Genomic DNA, 20,009 nt, shown 5'->3' with positions numbered 1-20,009 from the left:
AGGGGCAGGGAATGGCGGGTCAGTGAATACTTAAACACACTTAGAGGCAATCTCCTGGTGAGCCGTTGCACAGTAACTGACTACAGAGACCATCAAAACTCTGCATACTAAAAAGCTGAAGGACTTTAAAGGTTTTCAGTAAATGGAAATGATCAGTGTTTGAGGAGGTATTTTAACCTGACAAATATTCTCTCGTGTATACATGGGTAAATATTTATGGGACTGCACTAATAGACACAATTTGCATGTTTTTGTGTGACATTTAAAAATAATCTTAGTTTTAAAATTAAACTTCCTTTGAAGACTCTGGATCTAATACTCTACATTTTAACCTCAAAGGAACAACACGTCACAGGGGTGGGAGAGAAGGCACTATGGTTAAAAACACTGGCTCTTGCTGCAGAGGACCTGGGTTCAGTGCCCAGCACTCAGATGCTGGCTTCCATCCAGTTCCAAGGGATCCAATGCCCTCTTCTGGCCTCTGAAGGCACTGCATACATATGGTACACAGACCTGCCAGCAAAACACCCATACAGATAAAAGTAAATAAATCTTTAACAAAAGAACACTTCATAGAATTTCAAAATATTCCCTATGCATTCAAATTTGTAAAACTGTCACTCATTTCTCTACTTTTAAAAAGCTGTTTTCCCCGGGCGATGGTGGTGCACGCCTTTAATCCCAGCAGAGGCAGGCGGATCTCTGGGAGTTCGAGGCCAGCCTGGTAAACAAGAGCTAGTTCCGGGACGGGCACAAAAGCTACAGAGAAACCCTGTCTCGAAAAACCAAAAATAAAATAAAATAAAAAGCTCTTTTTATCTAAACTGAACATTTTCCTGGATGGAAAAAGCACATACAGAAAGATGAATTTTTAAAAATGAGATTACAATCCCATTTCTAACTCTATTTCCCTCTGAGTAGCCATCCTGCTAGGTTTGCATCTGCCCAACTGAGCAGTGCTTGGAAAAATATCTATTTTAATTTCCCTCTAAATGTTCACAGCCGTATCTGTTCACTGGTTTTGGACACCCACGCTTTCCTCAGTAAGGCATTTTCTCCTCTTGCTTCTCATCTCTGCTGTCTAATGAATCTATGCTGTGGAGGTCCCCCGGGACCTAGGGCATCTGTTCTCCTTTCACCCCAGCACACTCAGGGGTGGCCCAGCCCCCTACCTGGTGGCAGTCCTCTATCTCCCTAGGTAGGGTATATTAGCAGTAAACATCCTATGACAGCGCCAATCAGATGCATTCCTAAAACTTTCTGCATTGCCAAGGAGGAGACTTTCTCTCCCTTTTCAGAAGGTAAGTCCCAGGAACATGTGGAGATATAGATAGAGTTAACCACAGAGTTATCTGTCTCACTGGAAAAACCCTTGAAACTGAAACTAACATCCCTAGTGAAGCAAAGCACAAAGCCTGAGGAACAACTGATTACCTTAGCTGAGTCTCGGGAACAAATGGGAGCAGTATATTCTTTACATTTATGGTCCTTGGCACAGCATTTCTGCCACTTGCTACTGGGAAATTATCGCCTTAAATCTTCACCCATGTATCTAATTTTGCTTGTCTATATGGTTTTTAATATTTCTCCCAGCTTTTGGTTTTCTCTCTGTTTAACTTTTAAAGAAATACCTTTCCTATAGTCTACTTCTTGGATTCCTTGATCACAGGAAAGCCGCAGAGTTTGGCTAACATAGATGTCACAATCTTGCTCGTTCTGCCCCCATAGATATTGTCTTGGTAGACACATCTGTCTCTGTTCTCTTGTCTTCACTTAACCTTTCAGATATGTTTTAAAATGTTATGTAAAAATGTATTTCACTGACCGATCACCAAAGATTAAAAATGCCAAAGTTTTAAGACTTCTCTGAAAACAAAACAGTAGAATAATAATTGTCCTGTGGCTGGCAAGGGTAGAGGCAGGAGCTGAGGGAGGCTGGGATAATGTGTTCTGTACTATTAAGGAATGGGTCCTAGTGTTCACAGCACAGAAGGTGATGAGAGGTCACAGTAACTTAGTATATATTTCTTCAAAAAGGAAAACAGAGCTGGATGGCTCTAAAAATAAATGATAAAGAGACATGAAATGCTAGTTTCATGATATGATGATTTTCATAATATGATGAGTATATGTGTATGGAAATATAATGCTAAGTTCTGTAAATCTACATTGTGATAACTAAAATAATAATATTTAAAAACAGGCAAAATAAAGGTAATTTTCTCTCTTCCAATAATAATGTCCAATTGACTACGAAAAGAATGACTGGACATGAAGGCAACGATTTGTCTGTATTATGAACGATGGAACATAAGTGCCCTGGTTCCTGCTTAACCCACTGCATTGCCCTGAAACTTTAACTCTAAGCAACCAGAGAGAATGAAACTATGCCAGTTGCCAACTTCCCTTTTGAATTCTTATTTCAATGCCATATGGCCCACAGTCATTTTTCATTGTCTACAGTGGACATAGATGCGATGCCCGTGAAAATGCCATGTTCGAAGAAACCTGAACAAACACCATTTGGACTCAGGCAGAAGTACCTCTCCACCAAGACAAGATCCTGGTTTGCTACCACAAGGGGCCTGAAAATAAAATGCCATTTTCCCAGCTGAGAAACATCTAGCAAAGATCAGAGAAGTTTTCCTCCTTTCAAGGGGCTCTGCTGGTTACAGCTGAAGATGGAAGGTAAGGAGCATAACTCAAATGTCCCGATGGGCCAGGCAGCCGGGGTCTGGTCTAGTCGATGTATATATCACTGTGCTATTCCCAAGTGCTAAAGCTGTATTTCATTAAGATAAAGACAGAAGACACACCCTCCTGCCTTCAACTAGCACATTTAGGTGCCAAATCCAAGAATGGATTGTTCATTTCTTTAGAGACTTCAAAGAGAACTTCCTGGACATGTTCCTTTAAAACGTAGCCTTTGCTGAGAATACATAATATGCTGGAATGAACGGAAGAGACTTCCTGGCAAAGGACCTTCAGCGTCACAGTTGAGGCTGCAAATCACAAACTCATTTCCTTCCCCAACTGGAGAGCTAGAATTTTTCCAGCCCGATTCAGAGGAAATGCAAGGATTCCCTGGTTTTCTTCCTCCCTTCTAGGGCTCCAGCCATTCTCCAGTCTAGCTCTCTTCCTTGTGTCCAAGCGACCACCCATAAGCACAGCTGTGTAGCACCTTTCACATCTGTATTCCTCTCATTACGCTTCCCAGACACATAACACCCAGAAACAGGGAGTGAGTCTCAGGGAGGTAGGCAACCAGCTAAGAACAGATTATAATTGTGGACTATTTGGACTCAGAGCAAAAGTTCATACATGTGTTTCCCTTCTATTTGTTCACTTGTGAGACTCGGATGTGCATGGGTATAACTGTTAAAACTCAACTAGTCTAAGGCAACTCAACTTCATTAGCTTTATCTATCACAAAGGCACTCTAAATTAAAGGCTACTTTCCAATCCAGTTGCAGAGTCTCATTGCTTTACACAGGAAAGGCTTTTGCTTTGAGGCAACAACAACAAAAAAACCCAACCAGGGTAGTATGTTATCTGGGTTTGATTCCTGTTGGTGTTGCTTTGGACACTTGTAAAGTGGAAGAGGCTTTCAGAGCAGCGTGAGCTGCCACCAAGAACAGAGGGCACAATAACTAGCACCCAACAAACGAACAATAACAGATAACGCTGCTGCTACTATTGGTTGAATCATATTTTGCTATTTAACACTGTTTATAGGGAGTGCATACTTATTTTCTTTCTTATTGCTGATCATGAGCCTTCTCATTCTTGTTTATCTCTCACATGCATTAAATTGGCATGGGCAAAGCTTAAATCAAGAAAGTCTTTGTTGTAAGAACTGCACTTTTTATAGCATTCGGAGACTTGTCCGCAAAATGGGGTCAACGGCAGCTGGCACTTCCGAGCGGTCATTAAGGTTGCTCCAAACAATCCATTTACATTTTTGCTGAGTCTATGTAAGAGGAAACAAGCTGGTTCTACTGACTATAGAGCAGATTCAAGCTGTAGTTTGAAAATCTGTCACTGTATGTAACGGGACACTTATTGACCCATCCACCCACAGCTCTCTGAGTCACACAAGCCCCATTTGTATAAAATAAATGACTTTAAAAGGATTGGGGTCCTTAATAGGATAATTATTCTAAAGAAAAAAACTGCAATATATAAGAAACCTACAATGCAATGCATGTTCCCAGTTTTACAAGAAGGAATAGTCAAAAATTTGTCTTATAAGAAGAAGGATAGTATCTTTGATGTTTCGCCCATATTTTTGAAATTCTATGAAAAATAAAAAGGGGAGAAAATGACAAGGAATACGTAGAAGCTAAGGAAAACCCTTAAAATATTTAGTCAGGAATTATTTTTTAATTGTTATAATTTCAAAAATGTATTTTTCTAGAGGGCAAGTGGTAGAGATAGTACAGCAAGACCCTAGGTTTGAAATTTCCTATCACAAAAACACCCAAACCATGTCTGTCTAGCTAGGATGAGAACAGTGTGTACACTGTGTTGTGAGACTGGATGGATGGCCGCCACTGATACGGGCAGAATGAGAAGCACCGACCAGAAGGAAAAGGACTCTGCCAGTTAAGAAAGTCAATGCCAATGCTATTACTTCCTATAAGGACCCAGACTGCATGAAGCTGCTACTTCTTCTCGTCTTTAATCCAGAGAAGTGAGGACAGCTCTAGTTCTGGGATGGTCGGACAAGGCATCTGGAACAGACAGCAACCCAGGCAGGTTCTGAGTAAGGACAAGAATATAAACTAATATAGGCTGGGAGATGCTCAGGGGGAAAGTGTTTGCAATGCAAATATGAGTCTCCCGAGTTCTATCTGGGTGTGGTGGTAGACCCTTAATCACAGAACAGTGGAGGGAGAGACAAGTGGATCTCTGGGTTCCTTCGCCAACAGCCTAACCTAACTGATAAGTTTCAGGCCATAAAAGACCCCATTCAGAAAGCAAGGTAGACAACTCCTAAATAATAAAACTCAAATCCATATGCACCCACACATACAAACACAAGCACCCACCCACGACCACAGAAAGGCATGCATGCGTGCACAAACATGCACACAACACCAACCCTACTCTATCTCTTTCCTGGACGAGCATCCATTCACACAGGCAGAACTGGAGGAAAGGGAACTGGGTTGCCTTTGCCTTTTGATACTAACCCCCAAATCACATGGAACTGTGTCCCAACACACAAAATGCTTGCTGGACAAGCCTTTCCAGATTGCACCTTAGAAAGCAGCGGTGTCTATTGTTCAGAAACGGAGTCCACACACAGGCAGGATTTCTTTTGAAAGCAGTTTACTTTCCATACTATGGGTTTTCCTAACATCACCCTGCTTGCTGGAATGAAACAGGGAATGGGGTGCATTCCCCAGGCCTGAGTCTCTCTTACCCATGTGAACTCTTCCATAGTTTTTCACTATAAAACAAATCTATTTTGAACTTTTAAAATCAACGCATTAGTGCTGCCTTGAAATGAGTCCTGTGTTCCTCCCTTCCTCCATGGTCTATTCTAAGTAGGCCTAGAAGCCCACACTTGGTTTATATGTTCAAATGATAGAGCATATTTCCACAAGACTAAAAGGGGACTTACTAATTAGTTCAGTAACAATGACCTACCAAGAACGAGAGGGATGTAGGAAATGGCACACAAACATAGCCTTTCTTCCTCCCAAACCAGTACCAAACACTGGGAAGCCAATGCTGAGAGAGAGAGAAATGGAGTCAGATTCCTAACTTACTCCTCCCTTCACAGCACTGTAATGAACACTGAAACGTGAACCGGGAGATTCATTTCAGTTCCGTGAATTCCTGGGCAATCAAAGTGTAAGAAAGTCTCCCATTCCAGAAGTGCTCACACGTGCTTAAGGACAACAACCACCCTATCCAGGACAGCATGAAGGGCACCAGTCCCGAGGGTTTCAATGGTGTCATTCAAATCAATCACATACGGAGAAATTTTCAGAAAAATGTGCCAAAGAGAAAAATCTAGTATTTCCTTTTGTGTACTATTTTTTTAAGGTTTATTTATTTATTTATACAACTTTCTGCCTCCATGTATACCCACATGCCAGAGGAGGGCGCCAGATCTCATTACAGATGGTTTGGAGCCACCATGTGGTTGCTGGGAATTGAACTCAGGACCTCTGGAAGAGCACACAGTGCTGTTAACCACTGAGCCATCTCTTCAGCCCCTGTACTATTTTTTTTTTAAACAAAGCTCAGCATGATTCTTTACCGTTAGTTTGAATTCCATCTGCTTTTTTCCTAATGTTTCCATAAGTAGAACTAAATAACCAATATTGCAAGCATGCCAGCAGGAATTATCATTTGAATATGTAACAAGGGGTCCGAGGAAGCCTGTGAGCTCTCCTAGAATTTCATTTCCTGTTTGATATGCTTAGATTGCTGCTATCAAGCCTCTTAAATGCTGCTGTTTATGCAAGACACTAACTCAGGCAATAATAATATTTTTCTTATTCATTTTGTTTGTTTCATGTGCTGGGGATGAACCCTAGAAATCCACCCACACTAAGCACTCCCCCTATCCCTACGGTGGAGCTATACTCCTAGTAAGTAACATATTTTGTAGCAAATTACAGTGTATGCTCTGCTAACCCGAAGGGAAAAGCTTTACTACCAAATGCTGTCTATGAAAACAGATTGACAGGAACAAGGTACATTATAAGAAGTGTCAACTGCCATTGGGTTTCTGTTCCTGCTGCTAAGTAAGAAAGATATTGTCTCTTAACACACTCTGTAGACTGGGAGAGGGACATGGATGTGTATTTATTAAAGAGCTTATCAAAAAGTTGCTTTATATTAAAACCTAAATTAAGGAGAAGAATAGCCCTAAGTTTAATTGCCAATATTTAATAACATCTCACTATTTTATGTCAAAAATTAATTCAATGCTTTCAATTAATAAATATCAGAAGCTAGTTTTACTAATCCTTGCTAATTTTTTAAGCTCCCTTGGCGTCGCACACAGCCCCAATCAATCTAGCAGTGGAAGAAGCTCCCGAGCACAGAGCACATTTCACATTAACCAGGCGAAACTCATTCGGGATCTTGCCTAGGGACGTGCCTTCAAACGTTTTCATAATTACTCACTTGCTATCAAATTTGAATTAAGGGCATCTATATATAGTTTGCTCACTCTGTCACAGCAGACTGTCATATGAAATTGAGGAACTTTGGACCAAAATTCCAAACAGCTGGTTATGGCGCCCGTGGCAGTTGCTGAAGGTGTCAAGACAAGCTGAAAAAGGAACCCACGAACACCTACCCCAAGCTAGGCCTCAGATGCTATGCAATTATTTTTCAATATTCAAAGGCACCAGATTATCCAAAAACCAACACACACATGGCTTCATAGTATTCTCTCGTGTCTATTTGGTAGGGAGGAGATCTCTAGTTAATCTGAAACACAGTAGGAAACCATCTCTACTCAAAACACAAGGCCTCATTCTGCACAAACTCAGTTCACCACACCTCCAAGGCTGAGGCCACCCGTGAACATGCTCATTGAGAGAAGTTATTACCTTGGGCTAAAGACTAGCAAGCAGAAGTATGTATACTTACAGGAAGAAGTATTTGCGCCTTCTGTAGATACTGATATTCTAATGGGAGACTCTATAAGACATAAAAATGGAGTAAAGCTTTATTGAGTCATGCCACTGGAAAGTTAGAAAGTTGCCAGGCTCTGGAATTGCCTTGAAAAGCTGTGCTAAAAAGCAGTGCAGGAGCCAAACAGTGGTACCCTTAAAACAGGAAAATGCTCATACAACACAAGGATTACAGAGAGACTGCCCTGCTCTGAAGACTTCTCAAAGAGACTGGAAAGGAGAGAGCAAACCTGGAAAGGCACCCACAGACCAACTGTGAAATGAGCTTTGGGAAATATTCTTAGCAAGCCCACAGTACAGGTGAAATAGATCATTCCTTAGGTATAGGCTTGAAGTTGAAGAGAATTCCACTGCAAGAGAAGGGTCGGTGTTCACACATTCAGTTCTCAAGAGTGAAAATATTTCCAGGCAATTTGGGTCAGCATAAACATCCTGACCAACAACAGTGCCAAACAAAGTCCATGCAAGTCCCATTGCAGCAGTCACACGAGGAGCCAGCAGAACATGCTGAGCAAGCAAAAACAAGTTAGGGAGGTACAAGATTTGCTTAGGTAGCAAGGATAGGGGCAGAATAAAACAACATTTTAGTATTGACAGAGCATTAGGAATGCAGGGAGAAAAAAAAGTGAGACTGAAAGATTTTTAACCCTAGGAAATCAGAAAAACAAACAAAAAACTCAGTCTTCAAGTTGAAAATCAAGAGCTAGAATATAATATTCAGGTCACATTTCAGGAAATGTGGAAGACAGTCCAACTATCCTAGAGAAGCACCACAGAACTTTAAAAGCCCAGTTCGCTAACCGTGTCTACTGGTCTTGATAAAGAAGTCCTTACATTGAATAAATAACTGGATGAAAGGTAAAGGGACTGACTTTATTCTTCGTTTCTCTGCCTCCCTGAACCTTCCAAGTCCCCACCCATGCTTCTCTCAGATTCTGAACAGTGGTGTTGAAGAAAAGAGGAAATTCTAAGGGGGAACATAGAAGAAGGCTGAGCAGGGTTCCCTAGACTGCTATGGCTTTAAAGAGGTATGGCCAAGGTGAGAAACGGCAACTATGCCAACCCATGAATAGAGCAGGGAGCTATGCAGACAGCTCCAGGAACCTACCCTTCTCCTTCCTGAGACGCGCAACTCAATGTATCTAGCACGTTAGCGGTCTTCTGTAAAATGAGGGGAAATAATGCTCGTCTCGTGATTTTGTCAAAACTGGCAAATGAGTTGCAATCTTGATAAATCAAAAGGAACCAGATAAAAGCAGGTTATCATTATAACCCAGGAAGAAGGAGAGAAAGAGAGAGACCATGGATTTGAAAGAGAGGAAGGATGGGTGTATCAGAGACTTTGGAGGGGAAAGGGAAGGGGGAAAAGATGTAATTTTATTATATCCAAAAAATAAATTACAAAAAGGAAATGAGTTTTCAGTCTCAACTCTCCACAAATTTGCTGCTAAATAAATACTAATTTATTAATTTCCTAGGGTTCTCTTAACCAGAAAATCATAGAAAATAAAGTACACTTCTCACCCCTCATCAATGAACTTTCTCACTGTAATTGATGGAGAACATTACAGAAAAGCACAATCAATCAAAATCCAGGGCTGAGACACTCATTCCCAACGGATGCATCTTCAAAACACACCCACATGTAAGACTTAGGGAATATTGCAGAAGAGGGGGTGGAAAGACTGTAAAAGCCAGGGGCTCGGAGAGCTATGGTGAGACTATGTAGCCCAGAAAGTTGAGAAACCACACCCATGAAGTCCCGCCAACATGACTGCCTAAACAGGAGCTGAACAAAGATAACAATAGATATACCAAAGTAGACCAGGGAAAGCCCACAAGACCTCAGTCCTACACAAAGAACCACAGGCAACTAAGGAATCTTAAGAGTAAAAAAAAAAAAAATAGTTTTCCCCAGGGAAAAGTATACCAATTGGTTATCCAATATCAAATTGTCAGCCTTGAAAAACATATATACAAGTAAGATTTTACACACTGAGCATGCAGGTTATACTTAGGAATATTTGAGAGGTCATGCATTTGAAAGAGAACAAGGATGGGTATATGAGAGGGTTTAGAGGGAGGGGTAAAAGAGAGAAATGATGTAAGTATTTATAATCTAAAAAAAACTGAAGAGTGGGCATGGTGGTGCACGGCTGTAATCTTTGTTCCAGGGAAGCAGCGAAAGGACCCCCAAGAGGGATGCTGGGCTGAGCCACATAGCAAATCTCTGTCTCAAAAACAATTAAAAACAAGGCAGATGAAGTCATTCTGTAACTAGCATACGAACCAGTGGATTCTGATTATATATGGATTTGTAGAGTTGGCAGATAAGTAACTTGTGTCTTCCCAGCCTGCAACTACCACCAGTAAATATTACAGGCAAAAATGAAAGGAAACAGAACATTACAATATCATTTGGGGAAAGTCAAGGTGGTTGTTGTTGTTTCAGATTTAGTGAACCAGAATCTGCCAACAGCATCCCAAAGGTCAGACATCAGATGCTGGGTTCACTGTCTAAGTACACAGTCTCCTTCCAATGGGTCGCCCAAGCAACCAAGAGAAGCAGGCTCAAAGATAGAAAATCTGATCCTGTACCCCTAAGGTTTCTCTTCTACTTGTCTAATATCACAAAGTAGCATGAAGATATGATCTCTTTCTCTCCTATTTGTGTCTTGAGCCACCATTCAGGGATACAGCAAAGACACCACCTGCCTCAAGTAAAATCCAAAAAGGCAGAAGGAAGCTGAGGAAAACCCTGGAGCAGAGCATGGGAAGAGCTGAAATTTGGACGCAAAGGGAGTGCTGATTAGTACTGACGAGCAGCCAGCAGTTAAGCCTTTCACACTGGTTAGTAAACTTGCCAGGCTCTGTTCCTTACCTGAGGACACATATGCTCTTTCGGTTGAGGCTGGCATGCCAGTGATGAACTCTGCAAAAAAGAAAAGGTGACAGGCGATTATAGGGTACAGCAGGAGCCTGGGATCTGGGGCCATGGCCTGCCTTCCAGATGCGAACGGGTGTGAGGAAGGCACACTGCGTGAAGACAGTTCAAATAACTAGTTCTTCTTTCGTGGGGGAAGAGCCTGAGATGAATTACGCTAAGTAATTATGAGGAACCGTTTGCTCCCCCTGGGGTGAATGAGGAAGAAAGCACCAGAGAGACGGATGGTGGGTTCCTTGGAAAGGAAAAAGAAATGGGGAATTAAGAGCGTCAAAGCCATTGTCACACCAAAGCGAGGTCATTTCTAATCTTGAGGAGTCTGGAAAATTACTATTTTGTTCAAAAATGAAAGCAAGCAGTGTTTTCTGTTGGGACTGGCAGACGACACCAAGTTCTGGCACGGAATTCTTCAAATCGCCAGAGTAAAGCAAGATGGGAACACTATCATCTGGTACATGTTGGCTACTCTGGACAGAGCCTGCCTGAGCAGGTACTTCCCTGAAGGAAAGAAGGACAAACTTGCACAGCAGGGAACATCATTATCCTGAGAATTATGAGACTTATTTAAGACTCTAACCTTGTTTTCTTACAGTTCTAAGGATGGAATAGAGGAGGGTTACACTGTCTATGCAGCTCTGCATTCAGTCCTAAGACTGGCTTTAGTTGGTTAGATTCTTTACAAAGGCAGTTTTATGATACTAGGATGATGCAAAGGTAAAATGATGGAATCATCCCACCTCGACTGTCTATAAGTTATCAAATGCTGTATACTCTCACTCTTCCTAACCAGGACAAAGATAAGCCAAGTTTCATATGATGTCAGCTACCATACAATACGAGAGAGAGTGGGGGGGGGGGGGCAGAGAAATATGTAAAGTTCAATAAAAACAATAAAAAAGTACTACATCTGCCTGAAACTCTTAGAAGGTCATATAGACTATCATTTTAAGTCTAAACTAATACTTGATTAATTATAGAGTGATGAGCTCATTACCAATGCAATCCTTTTAACCACAGACACCACCATGATGGGACTAGCCTAACAAGGAAGAAAAATCGATTGACGTGATAATTTCCCTTTAACTTCTGAATTTCTTGAGGGACCAAAGAATTTGAGGAACTAGACAGAATGAAAGTCACGTGAGATTCAGGAGGGATGATCAAGTATCAAAGACCAGAAATGTGTCTTTCAAGAAGCCCAGATGTTATCTTCTTAGTGCAAAGTAAGAGTGCCTTCTGAGGTCAATCATTTGCAAAGTGAGACTGTTTTCACGACGTTGGAATTTCCTCCACCAGTTCTTATGCTCATTAGCAATGGGACAAAGTAAAAGGGATTTGAGAATGAGGGTGTATGACTTCCTTGGAACTTTCTCATGCAGGGGGCAGCAGACAGGAATGTTCTCAGCTGAACCAGTGGGGACACTTGTTCCTGAAGCAAAGTCAAGTACAAAATAAAATAAAATTGCTCTTTTTTGGAAACATGGAAACTGAGGAAACATTTTTGAATCCCAGATTCACAATCGTTGTTCTTCCGCAGACACACCTGGAATGCTTCCAATGTAAGGCTTTCCAACCTTGTGCCCACGTTGACAGATCCCTCCTTATTCTGCCCTTCAGAATGCATCAATGACTTGACCACCACATTGCCTGACAAGGATTGGGCAAAGATCCAAGCCCAACCTGATGTCAAAATTTTCTCCACATTTATTTTTGGCAAACTGAGTGATTGTCTACTGTGACCTTCCAAGAAGATTAAAAAAAGAAAAAAAAAAAAAGACTTCAGCACGGAAGACAGGTTAACTGTAACTTCCTCTTGTGATTGAAGGCTGCATTAGAGACAAATGTTCATAGTAACAAATGGTTGCAGCAGTTCTATCTGGACATGGAAGCTCCTGAAGATAGCACCCTTCCTAAATTAGATATTTATCCTGGAGATTTTTAAAACCTCTTTAATGACTGTGGTTTCAGTAAAAATACTTCCTGAATTAATATTGAGGCAATGTAAGCTCGGAGCTTAACAAATAACTTATATGTTCAAAACAGAGACTTTAAAAAGATCTTTGCTATTAAGAAATGTCAATCCTATTGATTAACACTAATTACCCAGAAAGACCCCCCCCCCCACCGCCATGTGCAGCGTTCAAGGATTTAAACAAAAAATCTGCTTGTTTTTAGTGTAATTGGAATTTTACATTCCACTTACAGATTTAAAAAAAAAAAACTTAAGTCCTGCAATCTCCTCGGCTAGCAGCTAAGTGGTGTATTTTAGAAGAGTAAGTTGGTTCATTAGATTTACAAAGGTCTACTCGATGGTGTAAATAGTGAGGCTTTAAAATCGTCAGGAATTGAACACTGATGACCAACTATGCTTAGTAGACCTGAAAACATAACACTGTTGTACTTTTCATGTTTGAAAAATGATTTTAATAAACTGGATTGAGTCTCAAGTGAAATGGCTGGTAAGTGTCTTCTGGAAAATAATTTTTCTAATGAGTAAGAATGTATGACTTGTTGGAGACTTTGTCATGAGCATAATGAGAACATAAATACTCAGGAAACACACACATATATGTGATGTCTGTGCAGAGTAAACATACTGTATCTCATTCTTTATTTCCCTAAACTTCTAAGGCTCTACTATGTATACCAAAATTGTGATTAAAATGGATTTTAAAAGTGGGTGCACTAATTCACTAACAATGGTAAAACATGAACTCAGGAACATCTTAGAATATCCGAACTCTTATTGTACTCAATGCATACATAAGCAGCAGAGAGGTTTCCAAATTAATAAATGCTATAGGGGCACTATGCATAATCTGTCATATTCTAGCCATATTATTAATGTGTATTAGCTTTTATGAGCACCCTACATAATATAATACACATGGAGAATGACAAATAAGTTTTAAAATCTATGGGACTCCAGGCTTGGTGGTGCATGCCTTTAACCTCGGCAATTAGTCAGGAGGCAAAAGCAAGCAGCTCTTTCCAGGCCAGTCTGGTCTATATAGCAAGTTTTAGACCAGCCAGAGCTGTGTAGTAGACCCTGTCTCAAAATAATAATCACAAAATAAAAATAAGCAAAACCTTCCTGACATTCTTCTCACTGTGACTTCACAAGCTGTTTACCAATATATTTCCCACAATACCACATTAGGGAGATGGGTAAGGGCTAACTAAGCCCATGACCCAGATAAGCCAAAATTTTAAAGCACAAAATATAAGCTATCCAAACTTTATTAATTTTTTTTCTGTTTCGCAAATGGAACAGCAAATGGCTATGAGCCCAATTATTCCTTGGGAGCCTGAACCTTATATAAGTTTTCTCCTGATTAAAAAAGAAAACTCAAGATATGATTGAATGGCTGTACATTCTCCCACAGTAACCTTTGAACAGATAGCAAACCAATTATGCCTGTGGTTCTTATTTTTGCTCCTTTATTCTAATATCCAAGTGTTTTCCTAGAGCTTATTAGCTAAGACTTAATTGTGAAATTAGGATTTCTTAGAGAAAGACCAAGCCAAATGACTAAATAAAAATGAGCCCAGAGTGTATGGGCTGAGGGAAAACATGTGTGGCCTTTTCCCCTGCCAATACGTGTTTTGTAACTCTCCGCAGGGCGATAATGTTTCTAGGAAAATCAACATTAGACACTAGCAGGTTACACACGTTTATGCATTTTACACATGCAAATTCTTTCTTCCAATTCCACAAAGCAATGAAAAGACATCAGAAAGGGCCAGCGATAAACAAATTCTTCAAATGTAGCTTAATAAATGAGTGACTACACATGTGTTCTTTTTTCAAGCGCTTGAATATTTTGGCAATATGGTCACGATTTCACTGAAGCAAATAAAAACAAGCACAAGGAATTTCTTAAATTTTTATTAGTCAATTCCTATCTAGGTGCTAATTGAAGTAGATCTACTCAGCCACACGTGGGTGTGGCTTCACCTCCACTGGCTAAGCAGTGGACAGAATACATGGCAAGGTGTAAATCCTTGCAGATTCTCTGGGTCTTATGACATGGTGTGGCATGGTCCCTGCTAATCATATCCTTCCTAGCACAACTCTTATTGGGAGATTAAGGTCAGGGCCATAGGAAAGAGGTAAATCTCAAAGGGTATCTTAAACAACGCTCTGGAGACGAATCTGCCAGAGTGGGGGGAGCATAAGCCAGTTAGGTAGGGATCTACCACGAAGCAGAGGTGAAAGCATGGCAAGTGAGGAAGAGAGAAAACTGTGGGTTGGTTTTTGTTTTTTAAGTTTAAAAAGATCTGACACAGTCTGAAAATAGAACAACTAGAAAACAGTCACGTGATGGCGTTGTCTAAACTCTTTGGGATACTTGTGTTCAAGTCTGTCTCCCCAAGGCCAAGCTCTTTCCCCTAGACTCTCTCCTTCTGACACCCTTCTCCTTGCTGTTCGTGACAAGTGAAAGGGTCTGCTTTTCCTCTGTGCACACATACACCTTCAGATACAGCGTGGGCTACTGCACACTAGGAAGGAAAAACAGGTTTAGGCTGCCTTTTGCTATCTACAACTTTTCTGATTTCTGAAATGGTATATTTACCATTCTAAGACTCATATTTCATTTTTATGGAAAAACTTATTTCATACAACTTATTCGAGTCCAGCTTTTCCCTTCCCCCACATCCTTCTAGAGACTCCACACCTTTGAGAGGGTTCAACGCCCCTCTCCTCACATCACACTGCTCCTGGGGTTCTGCATTCTCCTACTCTGATGCTTTAAGTGACTAAAAGCCAGGACTGGGTTGGGGAGTGGCTGGGTTGGTAGAATGCTCATCTAGTGTGAACAGGGTCTGGTCTTTATCTCCAAAGCCACTGTAATAACTGGGTTTAATGGCACAAGCCTATAAGCTCACACTCCAGAGGCAGAGGAAAATAGATTACAAAATCGCATCCTCGGCAGTCTAGCAGATCCAAGGGCTAACTCGGGCTACAGATATTGTGAGAAAAGCAAACAAGCAAAAGAATATCGCAAAAAGAATAAAATAGTCCCATGAACGTTTTCTTTTTGTTAGGTTAAAAAAAGGCCCAATATCATAAGCACCTCTAACCTTCATTCCTTAAAACTTAAATTTATCAGTACTATATATTCAACTTTGAGCAATAGACCATGACTTGAAAATTAATCTGATGAGAAATGTAAAAATGAGAATTATCAAACTTTTGCTCCCTCCAAACTAACAATACAAGGACCCTAGAGATGTTTTCCAGGACTATTACAAGGGTAGATCATCTCTGTTTTATCCTATAAACCAGAAGCTATGGAATGATAAATATAATCATACTATAAGTAATGATAATACTCTCATTTTATTTATCTGGGAGTATATAATTTGCATAGCTACAAAAATCCAGCCTGAATGTCACAATCATAATTCACAATTTACCATAAGAAGACATGTTAAAATAGAATACAAGAACAGCTTTCAAAACAGGACACAGAGGTCATGATATTCTCAAAAAAAGGCAACATTATTGTTTTCAAAAATCATGATCTACACCACAGTAAAGAATAAGCTACTGAAGCCGGGCGGTGGTGGCGCCTTTAATCCCAGCACTTGGGAGGCAGAGGCAGGTGGATCTCTGTGAGTTCAAGACCAGCCTGGTCTACAAGAACTAGTTCCAGGACAGGCTCCAAAACCACAGAGAAACCCTGTCTCGAAAAACCAAAAAAAAAAAAAAAAAAAAAAAAAAAAAAAAAAAAAAAAAAGAATAAGCTACTGAAATTAACTAATCCTTAAGTTTTGAGTTTTCTGTAGCAATTCTAAAAAAAATCACATATAGAATAAAGTAATAGGAGCAAAATGCTCTGCTCAACCTGTGTCGATCACACATTGAAGTAACACTGTACTTGCTCATAGACATGTTAAATGTCATTTGCACTTTAAGTACCAAAAGCATGGCCTCGAAAACTTGCAATGAGAACTACTTCTCATCGAGTCTCCTTTACTCCCAAGAGAGGGAACGACCTACAGAGAAAGGTAATAGACTTTGACGATGCCACTCTAGACTTCCTGGGCAAGTCCAGAGAAGAACAGTCACTAACCTGGATTTTCCTGAGCCTGCTCCAAATCTTTTTTATTCTACTCCCCTCTCCCTGACATAATGGGTCATGTGAGGATCAAGAGATCCAAACTAATTCGGTCTCTTAAGGAATTAACCTTACTGTTACTTACTCTTCCCATGAAGGCCTGCCATCCTAACCTTTTTACTCCAAAAGACCATTTCCTGCCATAGAAAGTTTCTCATCTCTACCAAGATGCAGAGAAAGCAGAATTGAGCTTATAAAAATTCACATCATTTCAAGACACAACAGACACAGTAAGGTTTTTGAAATGGCACCCAAAAGTGCCAAGGGTGAAGAAGCATTGTTAGGCTCTCATGAGCTCCTAGACATGATCTTCACAGGTCGGGTTACTGAGCTATAGAAGACACAAGCCAGCAACTGCAGACTTCGGATTTCCTAAGAGAGCTGAGGGAAGTTGTTAGCTGGGAGGTAGTACTTCCTCTGTCTGACTCATTTGTGTGTTAAGCAAATCCTCCCCAACAGCTCTCAAGGAGGCTGGGTCAGAAGCCTGAAGCCTTTACAAAGTAGGACATTCACTGCCTCTCAGGTGTTCCTAATTTCAAAACTAGCAGCCCTAAAAAGTCACTGTGTCTAGCTTGCTATTAGCTTGGTGTAATTGCTTAAAATACACACCGGAACATTAAAACTTCAAGTCTTGCAGATAAATAGAACAGATGCATTTATTCATATGTATGGACACATACATAAGTACTCTTGTTTTTACATGTGTCTGAGTGTGTGTATTTATATATGTATAGTATGTATATAAACATATAACTGTATTGTGTGGTTGATAGGACCAAAGACTTGACTGCCCTTCCTAACCAACTCAAGCAGGTAGGGGTGTGTGTGTGTGTGTGTGTGTGTGTGTGTGTGTGTGTGTAAAGATTAACCCATGGATATATCACACATCTGAGAAACAGCAGGCGGCAGGTGTCTTACCATTTGAGTCGACGATGGTGATGTTGGCCGAAGCGCTGTCGTTCCCTAACTTGCTGATCACTTTGCACATATACTCCCCGGAATCAGCCAGTGACGCTTTGTTAATTCGAAGTTCTGACTTCCTGTGAGATGGAGACCAAAGTAGTGTAAGTGCGTCGCAGCAGTTCATCTTCAGCATTGTAAATAATAAAATATACTTTCCTGGGTTCAGCACTCTCAAATTCCCCCTTCTTACTCTACAGATACAATGTTAAAATATCACTGGTTATCACATCAGTTCAGGCGTATGTTTCAGCCAGACCAAGCATACGGTATCAGAGTAAACTACCTATGATGGAATCTTAATTTTATCACACAGATAGTGAAGTTGGTGCTCTATGGTTGTGCCCTTCATTCCTCTGTTATCACTGCTGACCCTCTTAGTGGGCAAATTTCCTGTCCTCCTTACATCTCAGTGTCACCCTGAGAACATACATAAAAGTAACATTGTATGGACTGACCAGGTCTTATTCAAGAATATGTATGTATAAACATATATGCATACCATAATAATTAACAGGGGAGGAAGAGGCCATGGATTTAAAGGAGAGTGGGGGAGGGGTAATTGAGAGGGTTTAGGGCTTGGAGGGAGGAAAGGAAAGGGAGAGATGTCAAAACTAAATTGTAATCTCAAAAGTTCAAAACAAAGGTTTGGGAAGAGAAGAAAAATATTTAAATGGTTTCTTACAAGCCCAGTAGAAAGAATCATTTAATGGAGTCTAGGATAGATAAAAATACTCCACACATCTCTGTGGAGTAACATCAAGAGTCAAGGTAATTTCTATGGGGTAGATTTATCATTTCCAGAGATAGGAAAGGTGTCCTCCTTGCAGATGGCCATTACTGGGCACAAAGTGCCTCCCAAATGGTTCTTAAGACTGGAATAGCCGGGCGGTGATGGCGCACGCCTTTAATCCCAGCACTCGGGAGGCGGAGGCAGGCGGATCTCTGTGAGTTCGAGGCCAGTCTGGTCTACAAGAGCTAGTTCCAGGACAGGAACCAAAAGCTACAGAGAAACCCTGTCTCGAAAAATCCAAAAAAAAAAAAAAAAAAAAAGACTGGAATAAATATTCCTGCTACAGTAGCCCACTTTTACAACCCTCTCACCATTAAATTGATAGCCACCATTTTTTTAATGTAGATGCCAGTGGGAGGTACCCTTGCACCTCCTTTATTGTTGCGCGTGGCCTGTAATTTAGGCTATCTATGGCCCACACAAGCTCAGAACTGCTAAGACTGGCTCAGTGTTTGCAAAAGGCTCTATGTGGTGGAAATGGGGGAGCTTCTCAGATTAGCCCAGGTTGACCCAAAACTCATTACAGCAAGGATAGCTTGAATTCATGGAAAACCTCCCGACACGGTCTCCCAGATAATGGCATTATAGGTATGAGCCACCACTCTGGGCTTACAAAGACTGATAAGCACCGTTCTGTACTCTAGCTTGGCATCTGGAAGTCACGCCCTATAGAGAGGACAATGGGAGAAAAGAGGGCAGGAAGGGAAGACGGCAATATTGGTGGATGCTTTCATGTTTTGCTATTTTCTCCATATCATGTGGTCTTTTTGCCACATGGTATTGATTTTCAGGTGGAAAGTATGATTTCAAACTTTAGGCCTCTTCTTCTACTCCACTCTAGTAGATGGCATTAATCAAAATCAATCAAAATCCCACACATAAGCCTCATGCTTCTACCCTGGTGCCTCTGACAGGTCATAATTCGCCCCTACTCAGAGTGCCTTGTGTTTCTACCTTAATGGTCTTACTGATCTTCAAAGGCCATCATCAGTGTCAAGCCCTTTGATAAAGTTTTCATGGCCAAATCATGCAACTGGAGCATCTCTCTCCTTATCGAGATCCTTGCCATCACCTTGCCTCTCCTGCAAACCCTTTTTACTACAGTTCTCTCACTACATCTTCTGTCCAGACACAACCAGAGCAAGCAGTCTACAATTTCAAAAAAAGCTACTGGTTTCCTCACAACAGCACACGGCACAGTATTGCCCCGGGACTGTCCTCAGGCAATACTGGATACATGTAGGAATGGATCAAAGAAGTTTTGGGATGTTCCTGCTTATGCTACCACAGGCCCTAATATACCCAATGCAGACAGCAGGAAGCAAGATGCATTGTAAAAGGGGCAGTGACCGTTTTAGGAGGGGCAGACCCAGGGCAACCATGACCAGGTCAGTTTGTTAGTCAGGAAGTTACCTCTACTAGCTGTAACTCCCAACAAAACAACAGTCAAACTTAGCAGAGGTCATGATGGAATGTAACAATAACAAATGAGTTCTCTTCAACAACACTGGAAAACATTAAAG

The 20,009-nt window shown here is 40.9% G+C and overlaps 1 protein-coding gene across 5 annotated transcripts in view; it reads right to left on the bottom strand.

Annotated features, from left to right (window-relative positions):
- The window catches only part of Nrg1 (neuregulin 1), a 996,124-nt gene that overhangs the window by 127,089 nt on the left and 849,026 nt on the right, over positions 1-20,009 (bottom strand). For 4 of the 5 annotated variants that reach the window (XM_041673676.1, XM_041673680.1, XM_041673679.1 and 1 more), the window contains exons 3-5: positions 17,652-17,773; positions 10,546-10,596; positions 7,621-7,671 (exon numbers count right to left, since the gene is read on the bottom strand). In XM_041673676.1, the coding sequence (XP_041529610.1) occupies positions 7,621-7,671; positions 10,546-10,596; positions 17,652-17,773 (224 nt within the window). The remainder of the gene's footprint in view (positions 1-7,620; positions 7,672-10,545; positions 10,597-17,651; positions 17,774-20,009) is intronic. The other variant, XM_041673682.1, reaches the window with a different exon arrangement.

The sequence above is a fragment of the Microtus oregoni genome, unplaced genomic scaffold, assembly GCF_018167655.1.
Source record: "Microtus oregoni isolate MIOR12 unplaced genomic scaffold, Mior012 000024F_ref0000369, whole genome shotgun sequence".
Taxonomy (NCBI): Eukaryota; Metazoa; Chordata; class Mammalia; order Rodentia; family Cricetidae; genus Microtus; species Microtus oregoni.
This window is presented reverse-complemented; position numbering and strand designations above follow the sequence as displayed.